Source organism: Onthophagus taurus, chromosome 11 (assembly GCF_036711975.1).
Source record: "Onthophagus taurus isolate NC chromosome 11, IU_Otau_3.0, whole genome shotgun sequence".
Taxonomy (NCBI): Eukaryota; Metazoa; Arthropoda; class Insecta; order Coleoptera; family Scarabaeidae; genus Onthophagus; species Onthophagus taurus.
In genome coordinates this window covers 7,958,790-7,981,652 of record NC_091976.1, presented here as the reverse complement: position 1 = coordinate 7,981,652, position 22,863 = coordinate 7,958,790, and the positions used below count along the sequence as shown (strand labels likewise).

At 35.9% G+C, this 22,863-nt stretch overlaps 2 protein-coding genes across 4 annotated transcripts in view; one reads left to right on the top strand and one right to left on the bottom strand.

Annotated features, from left to right (window-relative positions):
• LOC111421684 (nucleolin-like) overlaps positions 1-22,863 on the top strand; it is a 376,547-nt gene that overhangs the window by 269,307 nt on the left and 84,377 nt on the right. The gene's annotated exons all lie outside the window — the stretch shown is intronic.
• LOC111428108 (GTPase regulator associated with FAK) overlaps positions 1-22,863 on the bottom strand; it is an 84,473-nt gene that overhangs the window by 2,339 nt on the left and 59,271 nt on the right. For 2 of the 3 annotated variants that reach the window (XM_071200562.1, XM_071200563.1), the window contains exons 4-10: positions 17,686-17,838; positions 17,433-17,628; positions 17,103-17,380; positions 8,553-8,880; positions 8,391-8,496; positions 7,701-8,329; positions 7,484-7,637 (exon numbers count right to left, since the gene is read on the bottom strand). In XM_071200562.1, coding sequence (XP_071056663.1) covers positions 7,484-7,637; positions 7,701-8,329; positions 8,391-8,496; positions 8,553-8,880; positions 17,103-17,380; positions 17,433-17,628; positions 17,686-17,838 — 1,844 coding nt within the window. Of the gene's footprint in view, positions 1-7,483; positions 7,638-7,700; positions 8,330-8,390; positions 8,497-8,552; positions 8,881-17,102; positions 17,381-17,432; positions 17,629-17,685; positions 17,839-17,903; positions 18,073-22,863 lie in introns of those variants that run through there. The other variant, XM_023063518.2, reaches the window with a different exon arrangement.

Here is a 22,863-nt window from a genome sequence, read left to right as displayed (position 1 = left end):
TGAAACTATTTTCCGCATATCTTGGCGTAAAAATAAAATAAAAATCTTGACCGCAGGGATGGGCGGAGCTTATACCGACCCCAAACATCTTCGTTACTAACTGTGTTGCTAACGAAAAATCCCCATATGCAATTTTTCAATAGACTGTCTAAGTCTGACGTCACAGAGATGGTCGGAGCTTATACTGACTCCAAACAATTTCGTTGCTAACTGTGTTGCTAACGAAAAATCCCCATATGCAATTTTTCAATAGACTGTCTAAGTCTGACGTCACAGAGATGGTCGGAGCTTATACTGACTCCAAACAATTTCGTTGCTAACTGTGTTGCTAACGAAAAATGCCCATATGCAATTTTTCAATAGACTGTCTAAGTCTGACGTCACAGAGATGGGCGAAGCTTATACGGACACCAAACAATTTCGTTGCTAACCACAGTTGCTAACGATAAATCGCCAAAAAATGTCATTTGAAATGTCATCACTTAGTTTATTTTATTTTAACACTAATGAAAAATCGCATATGGTGATTTACCGTTAGCAACACAGTTAGCAACGAAGATATTTGGAGTCGGTATAAGCTCCGCCCATCCCTGTGACGTCAAGGCTTAGGTTGTCTATTCCATAATGACGCCATAATTTGGTTGTCGCTACGTCAAACCTTTTTAAATAAAAGTTTCAATATCTCGAAAACTATGCAATTTAAAGCATTAAAACCTTATGGCATTTTGCAACACCTTGTCAAAAGGAATACAAAAACCTTAAAATATACAGGGTGTTCCATTTAGAAAACACACCCACCATGTAGTAACTCAGACTGCCGTCATCATTTTTATTTTATTTCTACCCCAAGATATGCGGAAAATAGTGTCAAGTAACTTTTATTGGAAACTTTTTTTGATATAACTTGAAATTTAGGCTGTAGTACCCTGTATATTCGCGAGCAAGTGGCTTCGGCTTAGTCATTAATGGTACAAGCTGAAACTGTTTATAATATTGTTGCGTCTCGTCCGCGAACGGCCTCGGCTTTATCAAGTGAAGTTGTAGATCTTTAATTAATTAAGCCGCGGTCACTTGTGGCCGAGGCTTAATAAGTAATGTTATATTTATTAACCTGAAATTGGTCATTATAATAAGACGCATCGGCTTTATCAGGTAAAGTTATAGATCTTTTAAATTGTTAAGCCGCGGTTTCTTCCGGCCGAGGCTTAGTAAGTAAAATTTTATCAACATGATCATCATATTTATGTTTCCATAATTCGTCGTTAATATCACAAATTGACGTATCTCAATTTTACCAATTTTACAAGAGAGCAGTTTAAAGTTATAGACAAGCTTTGAAGCTGCAGTGTGTATTACTGTGAAGTATATATTTTTCAAGAATGCTGCTGCGATTAGGGCTTGCAATACGGGACAAAAATCTCAAGTCCGGTATTCGGTATTCAAAATTTTTAAAACCGGGATACCGGTATTTCTATAAAAAAGTTTACTCACTAAATTACAATCACTAGATAGATATATCTAATTGTAAGATTTTTTCCCCTCTGCGGCGTCACCTCTACTAACAACAAGTTAATTCCTACTATATTTTTAGATTGGCAACAAAGCATAAGATACAGAATCTGAGAAGATAATCAAAAAATGGAAAGATATTAGAAATCTGTACAAAGTACCAATAAACTCAAGGTCTGGATACCATTATTGTTTTGTTGTCTTTCACTTGGTCCAAAGGTTCAACTTCACTGCCGCGTCAAAAACTGAAATTACACTTCATCATCTGAAGCTCTGTGGAATTCTTTCGAATTCCTGCTTTGAAATTTTCTGGAAAGATGCAGATTCGAGAAAGAAACTTTAACATAATGGTAGTTTGTCAGACTTATCATAGTACTGTTATACTTGGTGCGACACTACACGAATCAATCTGACCTAAAGCACCATTATGGAGTAAAAACTGCAAAAATAGTTGTATGCAGAGAGTATTTTATTGTTGGCTAGGTATGACAAATTTATTGAACACGAACATTAAGTTGCCGTCATCAAAGGTTGAGTCTTCGTTATCTTCAACATTTTGTCACAGTACAAAATGATATTTCTTGTGGATGGTATTCACACAGATCAAAAAATGTCACTTGAAAAAATGAGGTTAGTACGAACGTAAGATAGATAACAAATTTCTGTTTGGTCAACATCATTTTCCAGCACAGCTTTAAACAAACACGGCTGTTTTCGATCGGTCGCCTCCGGCTAGTATTTTTTTAATGAAACGTGAAAAAATATGACTTGAAAATGTAAACTTAGAACGGACAGAAGATAGATAACAAACAAGAATCCTCTACGTCATTTTACAGCACAACTTCAAACTAGCACGGCCGTTTTTGAAGACATCGGCCGCCCCCGGCCATCGAGGGCGCTAAATAAAAATAATACCGAAATACCGGTATTTTGCCATCAATACCGGTTTTTAATACCGGACAAAAATTGTCCCGGTTTGATCCCGGTTTTCGGGATCCCAGTATTGCAAGCTCTACCTGCGACTGAATAAAATATACTGCAAAACGTGACTCAGTTGTTAGTTTTTGATAAATAAATTAGATTAATAAATTATCTGAAAATAATATTTTTTAGAAATCGTAGATACGTCTATTTATTATAACATAAACACTGTATTTGTATATAAAAAAGAATGGTATCTATTGACAGACACTTTATTTTTTCTAAGATCATTAGTACAAAACATACCAATCAGAAATAAAGCTCATTTTGTGAAAAGTACACACCAATAAAGAAATAAATAAACATTCTTACAAAACGAAACTGTTTTAATGGGGTAATGAGGCATAGAAATTTTGATGTTCAGGTAATCTGATTAACGGAATATCGCCAGACCACTTGGTTTTGGGTCTCTTAGCGGTTCTGTTTTCTTTTTCAGTACTCTGTATCGACCGATACAGAGCGTATCTCCGGCCGGAAGAATCAAATCAGGACTCCGTTGTTGTCAGGATTCAATGCTTCTTAGCGAAGAAGAAAACGACGCTGACTCTAGCATCTGTCTACCTGCCTATAGAAGAGATGGCTCCTACTGCGGCCTTGACAACATTAGTCAACGCTAGCAAGGTAAATAAATGGCTACTCATTGTAGGCTGCGACTCCAACGCTCATGCTGTTACCTCGGGATGTGACGAAGGAAACTTTAGAGGTAAGACCTTGCTTGAATTTATTACGAGTAATGACTTGGAAATAATCAACCAAGGCTGTGAACTCACGTTCGTCAATGCTAGGTGTCAGACGGTTATTGATTTGACCTTGGCATCGGCGAACGTATCTCAAAAGATTAGCAACTAATGTGTCTGCCAGAAGGCGTCTATGTCTGACCATAGATGGATCACTTTTGATTTAGGACCAATTATGCTCTTGAAAAAGAGGGTCCGGGATCCAAAGCGGACTGACTTGAGCATTATTGTAAGCTGTCTAAATGAGCAATTGCGAGATTTTTCAGATGCCCTTCCTGGAAATACCAATGAATTGGAGAATTACTCAAACCTTGTGGGTGACACACTAACGCAGGCCTTCCACAGTGCATGTCCTGAGAGAATTGTGGAGGAGAGAGGAAGGGCTATATCTTGGTGGACTCCTGATCTACATTCACTGAGGGTCACTTGCAGAAAAGCTTTCAATAAAGCAAAACAAACTAGACTGAATTCTGACTGGACCTTGTTCAAAACACACCATTCAGAGTTCAAACGTTTAGTACGACAAAAGCCTGAAGAGGTTTTTGTGAAGAGGTGAAGAGCGCTGCCGAGGCCTCACGCCTAAACAAAATACTATCTCACGGCCAAAAACACAATTGTGATATTCTAAAAAAAAGTCTGATGGCAGTTTTGCCAAGGATCCAGAAAATTCCACCAAGTGGAATTTAACAACGCTCCTACCAGCCAGGACTGGCAGGTAGCCAACCAGGTTGTACGGAATGAGTTGGTAGAGTGGGCCGTCGGCAGTTTTGAGCCCTTCAAAACACCCGGACCCGACGATATATTTCCTGCTCTTCTTCAATGTAGCCTAGAGGATATGAAAGTACACTTGATGAGAATTTTTAAAGCCTGCTTAGCCTTTAATTACGTTCCCATCAGCTGGAGAAAAGTTACAGTAACCTTTATACCAAAGAATGGGAAAAAGGACCCAGCGGATCCTAAAGCCTTTCGACCAATTAGTCTCTCCATCATGTCTTTTAAAGAACATTACATTAGGGAGAATGTACTTAAAGCGTTTCCTTTGCACTTGCACCAACATGCTTATATCAAAGGTAAATCTGTGGATAGCGCCCTACACATGGTAGTGGGGCGCATCGACCAAGCACTTGATTTGAAAGAGTCTATTCTGGGAACTTTCCTTGACATCTGGAGCGTTTGACAAAACCACCTTTATTAGCATTAACTTGGCACTGGAATCTCGAAAAGTGCCATTGGTCATCGCGGGCTGGATAAAAACAATGCTAGCAAGCAGAGTTGTTCAGGCTAAGGCGAAAGGACACACAGTACATAGAGCTGTGGTTAAGGGTTGTCCACAAGGTGGGGTACTCTCCCTGCTTCTTAAATAATAAATATCTCTTCACAGTTGGTTACGCCGACGACATGGCTATCTTGTTAAGAGGTGAACCTGACAATTTTCTTTGTTACAGAAAGCAACAGGAGCTTAATGTTGTTGAACGATGGTGTGAAGAACATACCCTCTCTGTCAATCCTAATATTTGAGACTGTGCTCTTTACTAAACAGAAAAAACTGGAACACTTAACGCCACTCAATTTCTCTAATAATCCATTAACCTTTGCTCCAGAGATGAAATATCTGGGTGTTATCTTGGACAAAGGACTATGGCCCTTTAGATGGGCCCTATGGCCAGCATTAACTCTTTTGTGACTTATTCCACTAATACTTTAAAAAAAGAAGCAAGACCCCTTTCACGCTACCAGTATATAGTAGATTTAACTCGTCGCCTTGCTTAGCCATGGATGATAAATAGACTATCAACTACTACATTGCGTCGAAACATTTGTCAAGATCTTGCTCTTATTCTCAATGTTGGAAAAGATGCGACACCTGTAATTCCTTAAGAGAAAAGTGCTTTTTTTGCCCTAGTCAAAAAAGACGGATGACAACGACCGTACTGTGGACAGTGTGGATATCCAATCTGTGGTGAGCACTGAGGAAATATATGCCAAGAATGTAGTGGCACTAACTAATCATAATTAGTTAGTGCAATCATATGTTGCATTAGAGTTTAGTTTTTAAATAAACATTTTTGTTAAAATGTGAGTTTTTCTTACCGTCGTAAATTTTAAGATGGTCCCGTATTGAGGTATTTTGAAACAAGTCTCATAATCTATGGTTAAGGTTCGTAGACAATGTTGTACTAATCAGTTCAGACATAGAGGAACTGGAAAGTATGCTACAAGATCTAAAATACAGCTCAAAGAAAATATGTCTAAAAATGAACCTTACTTAAACCAAAATAATGAGCAACATGCAAAGTGATGTTACCATTGACGTCTCCTTAGAGAATGTAAACCAGTACATATATCTTGATCAAACTATTAAAATTGGTAAAGAAAATCAAACAGCCGAAATAAAGAGGCGGATTACTATCATGGATAGCATTTGGAAAACTCAGTTTTATACTGAAAAACAAAGAAATACCGAGAAGCCCAAACCGAAAGGTGAAAACTTGAAACCATGGCCTTGACAAGGAAAACTGCAGATCAACTTAGTTTAACTCAAAGAGCGATGGAACGAGCAAGTCACTCTGAGAGACAAGATTTGAAATAGCGACATTCGCAGAAGAATACAAGTGACAGATGTTATGAGTCAAGTACGAGAGTTTAGTGGTAATGGGTCGAGCATGTGGCCAGAGCAAACAGAAAATGGACACAAAGAATATCCTTTTGGAGACCACGAGAAGCTAGAAGAGATGCAGGAACAGCACAAAAGAGAGGGCCGATGATATAAAGGGTGTGGTGGGGAAAGACTAGATAAGAACAGCAAAAGACACAAAAGAAATAAATAGAGACATTTGAAAGACGCGCAAATTTCCCTTCAATTTTTAAATGCAGTTTTTTTATTCTGTTGTTTCTACTAGTGATGTAAAGTTTAGTTACTTTTTAGTATTTGTAACTATCCGTTACTTTCAGAAAAAGTATTCGTTACTTTGTACTCGTTACAAGTAATCGTTTGCGCTTGAGGTTCCAGTACTAGTTTACGCTCGAGGTTCGATTACTCGTTTTAGTTGGACTACATACTTATATGAATTTATTTTATATTACACTTATTTTTGAAAATAAATACTGTACGTATATTATATTGTGTTTGTTACGCTATTATGCACTGTGCACTAATATTAAAAAATAGAGTGTAGGTTATGGGATTTACTTTTTCACTGCATATTATAACGAAGAATTTTTCTTAATTATTATTATTTAATTATTAATAACTTACGTTTCACTTATTATATAACAAAAATATTTGAAAGTAGTAACACATTAACAATGGAAAACAAAACTTCTTCTATAAAACAAGCAATAATAAAATAAAATAAAAATATTAAAACAACAATAAAAGATATTACAGCTTATTATTGCAATGTAAAAATAAATGTTGTTGTGCATTTCGACTTTTAAGTCGATTTCGCCTATCCAACAATACTTGGCCTTTGGAAAAAGTAACTGTTAGATCCAAAGTAACTGGTACCGATGTGATACGGTAACAGTTACTTCGGATCTCGCGGAGTAACGAGTACTCGTATAACGAATTGTTACTTTTTTTACATCACTAGTTTCTACTTTTAAATCATTGTACCTAGAAACAATCATTGCTAATATCCCGTATAGTTTGTCACCAACGAGATATACTTAACAATATTTATTTACAAGTCAAATTCGTAGTATGTATATAGTTAACACACGCCACCATGCCACAACAATAAGAAAAATGCTGACACCGTAAAAGATAAAGAAAATAGTATATAAGTCACGTTTATAATCAATTGTATTAAGTCTTTGTTTTAATGTAATAAAATGAGCTTTACTCTTGACTTCAAACAATAAATCGCTTTTTAAAAATATTCCCAACGTTTTTGAAAGTGATAAATATATTGTTTCAACAGATTTTCATCTATTGCTCAAATAAAAAGCATTTTATCTCTCATTTACTCTTCTCAATTATGGTGAAGTGATCAACAAATAAAATATAAGAGCCTGTAAATTTAACTCTTAAAATTACATTAAACACTTTCGTGTCTTTTTGTGCCCAAAAGATAAATAATTTTTACATTTTCCGAAAATATAAAAATTAGAACTATAACACGTTATGAGGTAAAAGCACCCAGCATGTAGAAGATGATCTATATTTGTTAATATTACCTACCACTTAAAAGTGATTACCATCCATGACCAAAAAATTTAATAATTGAAAACTAAATCCAAATAAATTTACTTACACTGTCCCTTGTGCTTTATAACTCTTCGGATATGGCATCCCTATATTAACTCTCTTCGTTTTTTCAGGCGACATTGTATGTCCATACAAATTATTCCCACTATCCCTTGAATTCGACGAAACCGATTCATTAGAACTACTCGCACTATTTCCATCTAAAAATCCACAAAAACATAAATTCAAAAACTCAATTAAAATTTTTAACTAAATGTTCTAACCTAACATCCTTAAATTAGTTGGACTTCCACCAACAACAGGCAAATTCCCCTCTGAAACAACCGTATTACCAAATTTATACTTCCTTATTTGATGTGACGGATGATGATTATTTTGAGGCGTTCGTTCGTAAAACGATTGCCAATTAATTGGGTTGGAATCGTGAGGATTTACTAAGCCAGAAGAAGGAGGTCCATGTGGAAGTTGTTCCCCATAAGCACTAATTGTACATGTGTATGGTTGGTTATAAGCCCGAGCATTAGCGTAAATGTACGATTTCGTCGGGCTATAATCGGGAGTTTCCGTGCTGATGTAAACAGGTGGTTGTTGATTTTTGGGAGGATTTGATAAGTGGACATTTGAAACATGATTTTGGGGATTGGGGTTTGATTTTAGATCAAGACGGTTTTCAAGGCGGTTTTCCAGATGGTTCCGCGTTTGATTTTCAATCATCGGTTCACTATTGAAGATCTTTTCATAGTTTTCAATCAAAATTTCAACGACTATGTTGTAAAATTTTAATTCGGTTATCGAGGCCACCGTTTCTTCTTCTGGGCGGAGTAATGTTGGACCAAAACATACTCCTAAATTACTTATGGTCATTAAGTTTTTATCACTTTTTGCAGCTACCCTAAAAAACAAAAACAAGAGAAAATTGAAATTTTAATATTTAATAAAAGATTAAATATTACCTTGTTAAATGTTTCATAAGCATTTTTAATACTTCAAAATTAATTTTTGGAATTTTATAAATCAAAATATGTACATCGTTAACTCGCATTTGTCGCGTTTCTTGTTCTGTTAAAAAAGTATTTTTATAACCTATTTTTTATTATTTTTATAAATAAACTTACTAACTGCCGTAATAAACCCATTATGATATTTAAAAGTCATCAAAGGTTCTGGTAAGTTCCTGAGATAACTTTTTAAACCGCTCGTTATTGTTTTGGTTTCCCATTCTTGTGCGTCATCTAAATTGGCAAGTTTATCGATTTTCCGTCGATCTAAACCAGTATTTAAAAGTTTCTGAACTTTCGAAGTAACCCCAACTATCCTGTAAATACCCTGCTCTTCCAAACTTCTCCTTTCCAATACTTCTATACATTTCTTAAGAAAATTTATGCCTACATCATCCAATATACGTTCTTCCGTATTTTGAGGTTTTCCTGTATAGGTGTATGTCTAAGAAAATAAACGATTTGTTGTATTATTAAAACAATATCTAAATACATACAGGATATTAGATAAAAAAATACCCGAAGCTGTAATTCTATTATTTATATTCCAATTTTTTTGAACCAGATACCAAACGTAATGGTATCATGAATGTGAAAACAAAATTTTTAAAGAGAAAAGAAATTCGGAAACGGGATAGAAAAAGGCTGTAAAGGCAAGAAAGAAACTAGAAAGAGACGCAAAAGACTGAAAAGAGACTAAATAGATACTGGAAAGAGATGAAACAAACTGGACAAAGATTATTGAGAATGAAAAGAGAGTGGAACGAAAAGACTTAGGTTAGATAGAAACTAATGAGAATGAATAGAGACTGGAAGACAAAGACACAGATTGAGCTAATACTATTGTGACTAAAAAAACACTAGTAATGGAAAACACTGCAAAAGAAAGAAAAACGCTAGGTAAAGAAGGGAAAGACTGTGTATGGATTTGATATTAAAGAAAAAGATTGAGTACAAGTGGAAAAGAGAAGAACTGGACAGAAGGAAGGATATTTGGAAGAGACTGGCAATAAAAGATAAATATTTGAGCAGAGAATGAAAAGAGGAGAAAAAAATCTGTGCAGAAAGGGGAAAGGCCGGAAATAGATTGGTAATAAAAGAATGTTACTGGACAAATTAAATAAAATAACAGCCGAATTAAGAGCATTAACAGATACCCACAAAGAAAATAATATTCAAAAGTACTTAAAAGACCTTACTGACGATGCCAGTACTAATTATTCTCTGTGGAAGGCAACAAGAAAGCTTAAAGTTCCAAAAACACATACACCTCCAATTCGAAATAGTAATGGAAATTGGGCTAAGAGCAATCAAGAAAAAGTTAATTTGTTTGCTGAACATCTGAAAGAAACTTTTACATCAAACAGTCTAACAACTATGCTAAATAGTGTCCCTAGCGTATTTCATAGTGATCAGCAGAGTAATATACCATGTGTAAGAATGAAAGAACTGTATTATGAAATACAAAAACTAAATATAAAGAAATCAGTGGGCTATGACCTAATTAATGGAGAAACATTGAAATATTTATCAAAACGGGCGATTACAAAACTATTACACATAATTAATGCTGCTTTCAAACAGAAATACTTCCCAAGCATATGGAAAGTTGCTAAAATAATAATGATACCAAAACCTGGTAAACCCCCCACAGATGTTACATCATATAGGCCAATCTCATTATTACACTTACTATCAAAACTGCTTGAAAAATTATTATTAAAAAGACTAAAACCTGTCATAGAAGAAAAAGCCCTAATACCAACACATCAATTTGGGTTTCGGAATAAACATGCAACAATAGACCAAGTGCATAGAATATCGAATACTATCGAAATAGCAATGGAAGAAAATAAAGTCTGCTCCGCCATATTTTTGGATGTTGCACAAGCTTTCGACAAAGTCTGGTTAGATGGTTTAAATTACAAACTAGACCAAATACTACCATCAACGTATAGTCAACTATTAAAATCGTATCTTTCTGATCGATATTTTAGAGTAAAATACGAAAACGCTTATTCACCAATACATGAAATACGAGCCGGAGTTCCTCAAGGAAGTGTGCTTAGCCCAACATTGTACTTACTCTACACATTCGACCTTCCTCAGGTAACAGAAACTTTAACAGCTACATTCGCAGACGACACAGCGATCTTGGCTGTTGCAGAAAATGAAGTAGCTGCAGCAAATAAGTTACAATTGACATTAAATTCAATAGAAAAATGGACCAAACGATGGCTAATAAAAGTAAATACAAATAAATCGACATACATAAACTTTACTTACAAGAAAGTAAACTATGTACCAGTACACATAAATGGCAATGCAGTCCCTTACGCCGACACCGCAAAATATCTTGGTATAACGCTGGATGCCAAATTCAAATGGAAAGCTCACGTCAAAAAAAAACGTAAGGAACTTGATATCAAATTTAGACACCTATATTGGCTTATTGACAGAAAATCAACGCTATCACTAAGAAACAAGTTGTTAATATACAAGCAAGTATTAAAACCAAAATGGACATACGGAATCCAACTTTGGGATTGTACCTGCAAGACAAATGCAAGTCTGATTTAAAGATTCCAGAACAAAGTATTAAGGTGCATAGTGAATGCACCCTGGTATATAAGAAACACCGACCTCCATCGCGACTTGAAAGTAGCATCGATGTCATCAGAAATTGTATCATTCGCATGTAAACATGAGAAGAGAATGCACGATCATCCCAACATCGAGGCCATCCAGCTTCTCGACAACGAGAATGTCCTGCGTCGCCTTCAGAGGATGAAGCCGTTCGATTTTTAATGTTTAATTTAGTGTTAAAAATAAGTAACTAATTAGTATGTACTAATTGTATTTACTAGGTGTTATACAATTGTGCTATGCATTAATATAGAAAAAAAAAAAAAAAAAAAAAAACGATAACTCCAAATAGAAGAACGATGCTTGAAAGAATGAAGCAGATTGTGAATATAAGAAAAACACTAGGCAGAAACTAGGAAGACTGTAAAATCTAGAAATAGAAGAATAAGACTGAGTAAAAAAGTGTGCACAAAAGAAGAAATTTGAAAAGGGATTAGTAATGGATAGAAAGATACTGAGCAAAAAAGAAGACCGCAAAAAGACTAGCAATAGATTAAAGTACAGAAGAGAGATTCGAAAGAGACGAAAAAGACTGGGCAGAAATTATTGAAATAAGAGACTAGTAATAGAAGAAATAATCTAGATATAGAGGATGAAGAAAGAAAAAGATTATGATAACTATCTATCTCAGCTATCTAGGAGCCGAGATACAGGAGGTGTCTGAAAATCGTAAATTTCAAAAACGTAAAAATGGGTTCTAATAGATTTTTTCACGTCGAATCCAATGGTGCACGTAGGATTTGCCTAGTCATCAAGGTTTTTGAGTTATAAAGAGTTAAGTATTTTAGAAGTTGAGTATTCAGTATTTGAGTTGTGTTTATAACTCAAAAACCGTGATGACTAGAAAAATTCTACGTGCACCATTGGATTCCACGTGAAAAAATCAATTAGAACCTGTTTTTACTTTTTTACTAAGTTTCCGGATAGCCGAGATACAGGAGGTGTCTGAAAATCGTAAATTTTAAACACTCCCTGTATATCAAAAACGAAGAGGACTATGAAAATTTGGTTTGCGCCATTGTAAGTTTCACAAAAAAGTAGCTCAGGTTCGCGAAAGCCGCAACTTTCTATCTTTTATAATAACTGAGATATCCTGCAAACCCATCGAAATTTGGACACCTGTACATACAATACATCTACATTTATAAACTACTTTTTTGCGAAAAAAATTAAAATATTCCAAATATTCTCTTAAAATTGTTTTTACTGACAAAACAAAATGATAAAACTATGATAAAACAAAAACGCGCTTCTATCATAAAAAGTCGATAAAGAACGATGTGTAGAAACCAAACATATAATTGCCATTAATAGTAATTACTGTTTTAGACGTTTCCTGAACTTTTTGTTAATCCATTTTTAATCAAAAATTATGATTGTAATGAACTTACTGGTTTGTTATAAGTTTATTTTGAATGCAGAAAAAACCCTAGTGATCATGGCAAGCTACTCAGTAAAAACAAAGTTCATTGTTTTTTGGTTGCAAGAAGTAGTATTAATGAACGTGAGTACATTATATTGTAGTACATAGTATTCATGATACCATTTCGTTTGGCACCTGGTTCAAAAAAATCGGAATATAAATAACAGAGTTACAGCTTGGGGCGTTTTTTATCTGACAGCCTGTTATATGTAAACAATTATTAAATAATAATAAAACGATATTTAATACAAATATTTATAGGCACAGTAATCGCACAGGAAGATATTGCCGCATAGCGTCTCCTGCCCAAGCCCGACTCTCACCTCCACGAAGCCTCAAGAGGTAACAAAGGCCCTGGAAACCTAAGCCAACCCGTACGGTTAGGGCGAACGAGAGCGAAAGAAATAGTCCCCAGAAAAATATGCAATTCATTACGAACACGTTCAAAAAACCTTGAAAATTGGACTGATCAAAAGAAGACGACTGTGCAAGAAAAAAATTGCTGAAAATATTTTTGAAAATTGCGACATGGAACGTGAGATCCCTATATGGCGCAGGTGCGCGCCAGAACCTCTTGAACGAAATAGATAGATATAAAAGCATCACCGCTCTGAAGATATCAGGCAAAAGAAGAAAGCAAGATTTATTACTAGAAGAACAGGCGCAGAAATGTTGGCTAGTGGTTAATTCGACAATGTACACGAAACTTCCTGAACTGCCAGCTAGCTACTGACGAATCTTGTTTTACCAGAAACGGGATAATAATTTTCGTAATACCCATACTTGGCGCGAAGAAAACCCTCATACGACTGCTTCTACTCATTACGAACATACTTTTTCCTTAAATATCTGGTGCGATGTTTTTTGTGACAATCTCATCGGCCCTTTCTTTTTACCACCCAGGCTTTCCGGAATATCTTACTTGAATTTTTTGCAAAATAACTTGTATGAGCTCCTAGAAGACATTCCGATTGCCGATAGGCAGGGGATGTGGTTTATGCATGACAGTGCCCCTTCTCACTGTTCTCATCTTGCCACTGATTATTTGTTTAAACAGAGCATATGGTAACCGATGGATTGGTCGAAGCGGACCTGTGAAATGTCCACCACGGTCCCCTGATCTAACACCGTTAGATTATTTTGTGTGGGGCTGGATGAAATCTATAGTTTACTCTACATCTATCGGTACCCAAGAAGAGCTCAGAAATCGTATCGTGGAAGCCGCAGTAATTACCAATGGCCGTCCTGATGCTATAAGACTTGCCAGAGAAGCGTGGATTCATCGTGCTTAATGTTGCATTCAACAAAACAGGAACCATTTTGAATATTTACTCTGATCACTTCATTGACAAATTAAAATTTTTCATTTTCAATACCTCGGTAATAAATTAATTTGAGACACATGTTTATAAGAACTTGTTTGTTTATTTTGTGCTGAAGAATACAACCCTAAAATAGTGCCGTGCAATTCTGAAACACCTGTATAATCAAGACTCTGCACACTAAGAAGAAAATTCTTTTAACTTCATGATCCTATGCGTCCACGTCCCAACTGGAAAAAAACAAGAGGATGTTAAAGATCTATTCCATGAAGAGTTCGAAACGGGATTAGCAATCAGAAATAAAAAGCTGGCGTTCAAAACTTGGCAGATATCGAAACAGAAAACTGATCGCATTAACTACACATGTCTAGAGAAGCTTTCTATAGTCAAGTCGAGAATGCGGAGTCGGATGCTAACATTTTTAATAAAGAGAAATAAATACATCGAAAGTAAGATCCAAAGGGTCCTAACGATGAATGATGATATAAAAAGCAGGTGGTATACTATAGGGAGCTAATGGACGAAGAGTACCTATGGATAAAGTTAGAACCTCTGTCACCAGTTGAAGAACCTTTACTACATTGATGTTCTATAAATAATAAACTTAAAGAAAACAACGCAATATTTGTAAAGGCAGACAAAGGTGCCAGAATAGTAATTATTGATAAAGACTCTTACATTCAAAAAACTGTAGATTTCATACATAACAACAATTACATCAAGCTGACTAAAAACCCAATTATCAACATCATTAGGAAAACGAAATTAATAATAAATAACTGCAAAGAAACACTACTCTACTATACTCCCAAGTTGAACAATTCCAATAATTATTTTTTCAATAGTTACTTCACACATATGAAACCTGAAATCCCTAGACTATATTCACTGCCAAAAATTCATAAAGAGGATATGCCTATACGACCAATCATTTCTTTTAGAAAAGCCCCTACTTCAAAGTTGGCTAATTTCATGTTTAACATTTTCAAGCTAATCGACTTCCAGCCTAGTTTTTCCATTTCCAATTCACTGCAATTCATTAATAATACCAAGAATATTGACCTTAATAATAAAATCTTTATCTCCTTTGATGTCACAAATCTATATTAAAATATCCCCATAGAATATACTCTTCTACTTGATCACATATTTTTCAAAAATTCAGTAACAACAATACTATTGTGAATCACCTAAGCACAATTTTGAGACACATTGTCACACAGAACTACTGCCTTTTTGATAGTAATTATTACAAGATTAGCGAAGGCCTGCCCATATTTCTCGACCACATTGAAAATACTTTTATTATTAATGACTGTAATCCTTTTAAACAACACATAACTACTTGGGTTAGGTATGTTGACGATGTTTTTTGTATATGGGATGGAGATCTCCTCTCACTGGAGCTCCTCCATAACTATATTAATCAGCTACGTCCTAATCTGAATTTCACTTTGGAAATAGAAAAAAACAAAACACTTAATTTTCTCTACTTACAACTTAAGAATATAAATAATAAGATCTGTTTTGATATCTTTCGAAAACCGACTAATGTTAATACTACAATTCCATATGGCTCCTCTCATCCTTTATCCCATAAATTGGCGAACTACCGTTTTTTATTCAATAGAGCCCTCAACTACCCACTTTCAGAAGAAGATAGAACAAAAGAATTTACCTACATTTATAAACTTGCCATGGCCAATAACTTTCCAAATAAAATTATTAATAAACTCCTATATAAAATTAAACTTCAGAAAGATCCATTATACTTAAAATGTACAGAACCTAAGATTTACAAAGTTATTCCTTTTAATAATATTACATTACAATCCAAAAATATTTTTTCTAAGTATAATATATCATTGGCTTTTTCCAATAATAATTCTATTCTCAAATCAAATTCTCTACTCTCAAATTGTCATATGGAGAAGATAGACACTCTTGACAAATGCGGTGTTTATTCTATAGAATGTTCTAACTGTGGTGGAATATACATAGGACAAACAGGAAGAAGATTAGGAACAAAATTAACATGTCTGATTATATGAGATCTAACCCGTCTTCGTATTCACACCCTCTAAATCAACAATCGATGCAGGCAGTTAGAATATTAACGGAAAAGCACCGCCTGAATAAAGACGATCTGCATTTAATATTTTTAGATCGAAAGAAAGGAAAGTAGTTTGGCAATCTGTCAGAACGCAACATCTGCCTGAATGTTACATACATTTAGTATAAGATATGTATCACAATGTTCGTAGAGTTAAGACCCTGGCCGGTCTCAGCCAAGAATTCGAAGTGGAAGTGAGTACTCATATACGAAGTGAGACTCACAGAATAACCAGAATAGCCATTGGGGTTATCTCGCCAAACTATGTCTGTGCAGCGACTCCCTGCTTTAGAAGGCACATCTTGTTGTTATTGGTTTGCCTTTAGTTCCCTCAACAAACTGACGTTAAGTCGAAAAAAAGGAACAGACTATTGGACGTGGAATCTCATCCTGTGTTTGACTCTAATGTTCGTTTCACTGTCAACATATTTTTTCGAATACAATTAAAAGGTGCCATAAAAATTCTAGCATTCCATTTAAAATAATGAAGTTGAGGTCTACTTCCAAAGACCGGAAGTGGCCACCATCTTGAAAATACTTTAGATGGAAAGATCAGTATGAGCCTCCCATATAACCTAAATTTCAGGAACGTTGATGCAATGAAACAGAAATAAAACGGGTGTTGCTGACTTTTTGGCGGACACTGTATATCAAAAGTTTGCGAAACACTGCTATATGGGATAGAATCCTGCATGACAAAAAAAACTCATGCAAAAACATCATATTACCGAAATGAAAATGTTACGATGGTCGGGAGGACTTACGACCACCTATTCCACATTAGACAAGCTGAAGATCAAACTTGTCGACTTTGCAACGACTAGTCAGAAACGGCTGAACATATACTGTGTAATTGCGTTGCCAGAGGCCCTCTAAGACACAACATTTTCGGTAAAGATCTTTTAACACCTATCGACATAAAGGAACAAGACCTTGGAGCAATACTAAGGTTCATTAAGGACCTACATTTGCCCTAAACTTTTGAAGGGCTAAAGTTACAATAGATCTTATAGGTCGGGGTAACGAGAGGGGCCGCTCCCCTCAGCCCGACAGCAATAATAATAATATTCTATTTATAGGGTAAAATCGCAGAAATTGAACAATCAATTTTAGAAACTTTACCATTTTCATGTAAAATTGAAGTAAATTAATTAAAATTTTACCGGCTCTTTTCCATCCATAATATCCATCCATGATTTTCGATCAGCTTCTGATAAAGCTTGGAATGTGTAAATTAGTCCCGGTTTTGAGTCGACTTGTAAATCGAAACAAAATCGTTTTTCTATCGAATCGGACATCCGTCGAACGCAAGAAGACAAAAATAATTCTTCTTGTGGTGGAACGGCTTTTGACGTTAGTTGGTTATATGGTAACATTGTAAATTTGTTCGTTTCTTTGTCGTAGGTGCAGTAATGTTTTGTCCAAGCTGCACCAAAAGCTTCTACAAATAAAACAAAATTATAATTAAAAAATAGAAATATAACAAATCTTACTTTTTTCGAAAAGATGTAAATATCCTTCCTTTTTGCCCTTAACGTTCCTTAAAGGTTCATCTTGGGCTTGTTTTTGAACCTCAGCCATTCGCTTTTTCAATTTTGAACTATAATCTTCAAAGTTGTCGCGCGTCTTTTGTATTTTACATTGCAAATCATTCATGTAAGGTTTAAAATCGTTCGCAACTTCATAACCCTTAAAAAAACGACTGTTAATCTTATCGAAAACACGCTTAAAATTAATTTTTCAAACCTGATGGTAAAACGTTAACCAGCTAAACATGAATCCCAGGAGAGTTTCAACGAATTCAAATTTCTTTCTTTCATGAACTTCTTGAATTAAATAAACGTATTCCATACTTGCGTTGTAAAAGTGGCGTTCTGCCATATCTACTGAAGCATCTGCCTGCAAATAAACACACACAAAAATTATTATTAACACTATAAAGAAAGTTGTTTAACGAAACTCACTCATTTTTCAAGAAAGAAAGGAATTCAATAAATAAAATGAGAACACTTTAGTTGATTGAATAGGGGTGGTGATTTTGTGGATGAAAAACTTTAAAGCAGCGATAAAACCCAGGGAATGTAGGTGAACACCGACGAAGGACAACAATCGAATTTTACGATTGCGTTTGCCCCAAATAATAAAGATGTCATTTAGATGGAAAAGCGTGGAAATGTCAGTTGCGCGAGCACCCTTCGTTACTACGTCATCAATCGATATTTCGGGTCTACGTCATTATACGATTTAGAATTACGTCATCACTTTTCTCTCCCGAATCTGATTACATTTGAGTACAGTCTCAAATAAAGATACCCGATTAATATGCTGTATGTATTTTATAATTATGAGATGCATTCAGATATCAAATTTCAATCGGATCGCATTACTGAAAGGAGTACTTTATTTGATCACATACTTGTTTCTTTTTTAATGCAAACTGATACTAAAAATTAAGCTAATTTAATCGTACATAAAGTTTGTATCAAATTGTGTTATCGCAAGTGGTATTTATCAAATGTTGTTATATGTCAATAAAGATTTTTAATTTACTGTTAAACTCCTCGTTAGGACTAAGGTTACAATTAAGTTTCATGAAGTACATTCAATTTCATTAAAGTTTCTTTGCTGGATATTAAATTTTCGATTAAAAATTAACGGTCCAATGAAGTTCTTAATTTATTTTTTACTTGAAATTAAGTTAAAATTTTAAGGGTAACAATTAATATTTCAGTAATGATTTTCAGTGATTTCTGAGTTTATGGTCACTGTATCATTTATGGCCATTTCAGAGGAAGTCGTTGCGCATTAAGATCCTAATAGACAGTAGTTGAAAAGTAAGTGCATTACAGGGCTTTGTCAGACCCTAATTCATCACAGACGGTTCCAATATTGAAGCAATTTGAAAATAGTTTCCATGTTTTAGCAGATGTGCTGTGCTCGAAAATCTCAGCAAAAACGGTAAGAGCAATGCACATTTAATCTTTTATTATCTTTAGCGTCGTTTCATATTTAAGCGATCTTATGGACTATATGATCACAAACAACTATAAATTGAGGTTAAGCGTATTTTTGTTAACATGGCCATAAGTAGAGCGAATTTTGTGAAGTTTGCCAGTTATGGCCATGATGTGGCCTTAAGGGAATTAGCGTAAACCCAGTTATGGCCATTCTGTTACATTTGATACTTTAATGGATTTTGAAAACTCCATTTTCCAACAATAAGCCCGGTAAAAAGTGGTTTACTTCTTTCCTATATAGACACCCAGAAGCCTGTTGAATATGTCAACAAGGCAAGGAGCACTGTTACTGAGACTTGTTTCTGTTTGGCTCCAAAAGGAGGACTCATTATCAAGCCAAGAGGACAAAACGTTTACAATGAATCTACAAATTCGGATAAAGAGAATGTGACAACTTTATTTTCGGTCAATGCATGCGGGCAGTTTGCTCCACCCCAACCCTTCCTTTCAGGTACCTACACTCCCTCAAGAAACATTGCCAACGATACTAAATAATCCAGTTTCGGAAATAGAGGTGATGCAAGAATCGAAGCTTCTAATGAAATAGTCACTGAGGTGCAAACACCCCAAATTTAAAACTCTCAAGTATGCTTGCCTCGTCAACTAGAAGGCTTATCCTCCGAAAAAGAGAATGAAGTTGTTGCTCAACAATTACAGGATTTGTACTTCAACAGCAAAACTGAAAGTGTTGATCCATCAACATCATCAACGTCGAAGATACTTGCCACGCCTAAACGGTCTCTTGCCTTAGTGATGTCATTCCTTGACCACACCATAATCCGATAGTACGAAAAAGGAAAAAAGAATATACTCCAAGCGTTGTTACGTCTGACAAATGGGTGGAATATTTTGAACTCAAAGAGAAAGAGAAGAAAATCCAAGAAGAACTGAAAATGGAGAGAAAGAAGAATGCAGAAAAATTAAGTAGAGGAAGCGCAGAAGGTAAAGAAGACGAAGGAGACACAGGAAAACTGTTTAGAAGAAGAAGAGGAGGAAGAAGAGTGGAATGAAAGTGGGAGCAGCTTAGATGATGTAGACAATATTGAGACACAAAATCAAGAAACAATTGATATCTAAGGAATTACAGCCCTGTCGGAGTGTGTTGCAAAAATTTTGTGCGTGTTGGATGACGATGAGTTTGAAGTACAATGTCTAAAAAGTTTAGATCAGACTAATTGTAAGACACATTTCAAAGTGTTAGACAATGGCAAATGTGCCATTATAATTATTGAAGATTTTTCATTAACAAATCCTTGGAACGCTTCCAGAACCCGAACTGAAAAATGTTGGTCGAAAGATGACGATTGTTTTCTGCAGTGCTGTAGGCGTATTTGAAAAACAATAAATGTATTAACTTTTGTTGTATCTATGTGCCTAATAATCTAAAAATTGTACTTTATTGCCGTTGATTTCTACGCAAACAAATTATAGTGGCCATAAGTAGAAACTTTTATGGCCATAACAGCGGTATTGGTGGCCATAAATGGAGAAATTGATTTACTTTTGTAAATTATTTTTTGTGTTTTAAAATAAAATGGAAGGTGCCTATATGCAACAAGAGCTAAGAAACACTATTTTGATTTTTTTATTAAATTATACAGCGGCCGACTAGAAGTTAAATAGAGGAATTTAATAGATTAAGAGAAGCAAATTACATTTGCAGACGAAAAAAGCTGGAATATCTATATACACAACTAAGCACGCTAAAAGAATTTCATGAAACAAGAAACAAACCAGAAATTTCTATAGTAGTATAAAGAAAATTAGTCGAAGCCGTTGGTGTAAAAATACAAGCTTAAGGCGATAAAATTGTCGTGATGGTCAAAGGAACCTATTTGTCGAGGATATCCAAAGTCTTCCAGGTGACATAGCATTTGCGCTTAGTGTAAGGGAGAGAATCTCTCGATAAACCCGCAAAAGACAAACATTGTGCACTTCACCAGGAGACGAAAGTTGGAGGGACTAATCCGCCCAACTATCCAAGGTGAAGAAATTCCTTTCGCAAAGGAAGTCAAATATCTAGGAGTAATCCTAGACAAAACCCTGTCATGGAATGGACATTTGCAGGGAGTTTTGCATAAAGTTAGACTATCCTTGTGGACTTGTCGCAGTCTTAGCCCTGAAAGACTGTACTGCCTCTATGTGACTGTGGTTAGACCTATGATCTCATACGGAGCAGCAACCTGATATAGGAAAGTCCGACAAACTTCAGTTATCAGTAAACTTTCACGAATTCAACGAGTAGCTGGATTGGCAATATCTGGTGCGATAAGCACAACGCTAACTCTACCAACCCTCGTTGGTGAAGTCCTGTCGGCAATCACTCGAGGAGGCAAATGTATACAACAAGGTCACGATAAAGTGGCGAAAAGGACACACTGGAATTAAAGGACATGATCATGCGGACAGGCTGGCGAAACGGCCGGCTAACAAGCCACCGATCTCCCCTGAACCGTTTGTACCACTAGCTGTTAATAAAGCATCAAAAGTGATAAATTCTATCTCCCATCGAGCTTTTTGCGACAGATGGGATGGGACAGCAGCAGGCGTCTTTGCTAAGAAAACTCTGCTCTACCCTGACCGGAAGAGATCTACTCAGTTTCGAGGGAAATCAAAAAGTGACTTGAGGCTTCTTACCCACTTCCTGACCGGACACTGCAAGTTACGTAAGCACACGTTTTATATGAAGCTGGCGAATACACCCCTCTGTAGAGGGTGTGAAATGGAAGACGAGACGGAAAGTCATATTGTTTGTAACTATCCCAACCTCGCGTACTTAAGGGAATCCATTGTCGGAGTACCATGGCTCCAAATTTCGGATATAAGGAACATACCTTTCTGTTCTATATTAACGTTCATGAAAAGATTGGGCTGGTTTTCTGACCCTTGAATGAACAGTAATTGTGGGGACGCACAAAAGGCCCGCTGGGGCCTAAGTGCTGTGAAGAAACTCACCCCCACGTGAAACTACATACATACACACAACTCTACCAATGGATGTTCTGCTTGGCCTATCTCCTTTGCATTTGCATATAGAGAAAGTGACTTGAACTACCATTTAGAGATTTAAGCAATATGCTCAAAACTGTTCCGACATGTCCTACCAATTCTCTGGTTCAGGCAGATATTTGCATGTTCACAGATAGATCAAAAACGCCGGAAGGGGTCAAAATACACTGAGTTGTGATAACAGAGTTTCTCTGATCTGGGTCCCAGGTCACTCTGGGGTTGATTCTGCTGGCAATGAAGCGGTAGATGAGCTAGCACGAGAGGGTAGCGCTAAAGCGTTTGTGGGGCCTGAACCAGTAGTTGGTGTATCATTTGCGATGGCCAAACATAGGATTGGACTTTGGATTGAAGAGAGACTTCACCTACTGTGGACCAGTACTCCTGGAATGAGACATGCTAAGGCATGTTAACGTGTTTATTAACATCGCCACTGTCAAACCCGGGAATATTTTATGACTTGCTCGTAGCAACATTAAAATTCTAATGGGTGTCTTTACTGGGCACTGCCGATTAAAAGCACACCTCAACTTGTTGGGTCTGGCCGACGATGTTGAATGCCGACTATGTACAGAGGAAGTGAAGACGGTTGAGCATGTTTTATGGCACTGCCTTGCTGTTAATCGTACCAGATTCTCGATTTTTGGCTCGCAGTTTATCTCACCAACGGATCTGAATGACTTTTCACGGAGCAAGGTATTAACGTTTGTTAAGAGGATTGGACTGCATGGTGAAATTTGATAACGTTATCTATCGGAGTACAATAGATCCTTAGGGTCACGGTGCAAGGTTGGTTGGTCCGCCTACCCGATATGTAATCTATGTATTGTAATGTAAAGAAAATTAGGAACACATATGAGCCTAGGCAAGACGTATTTAGGTGCGTGAAAGGTGCTGGATA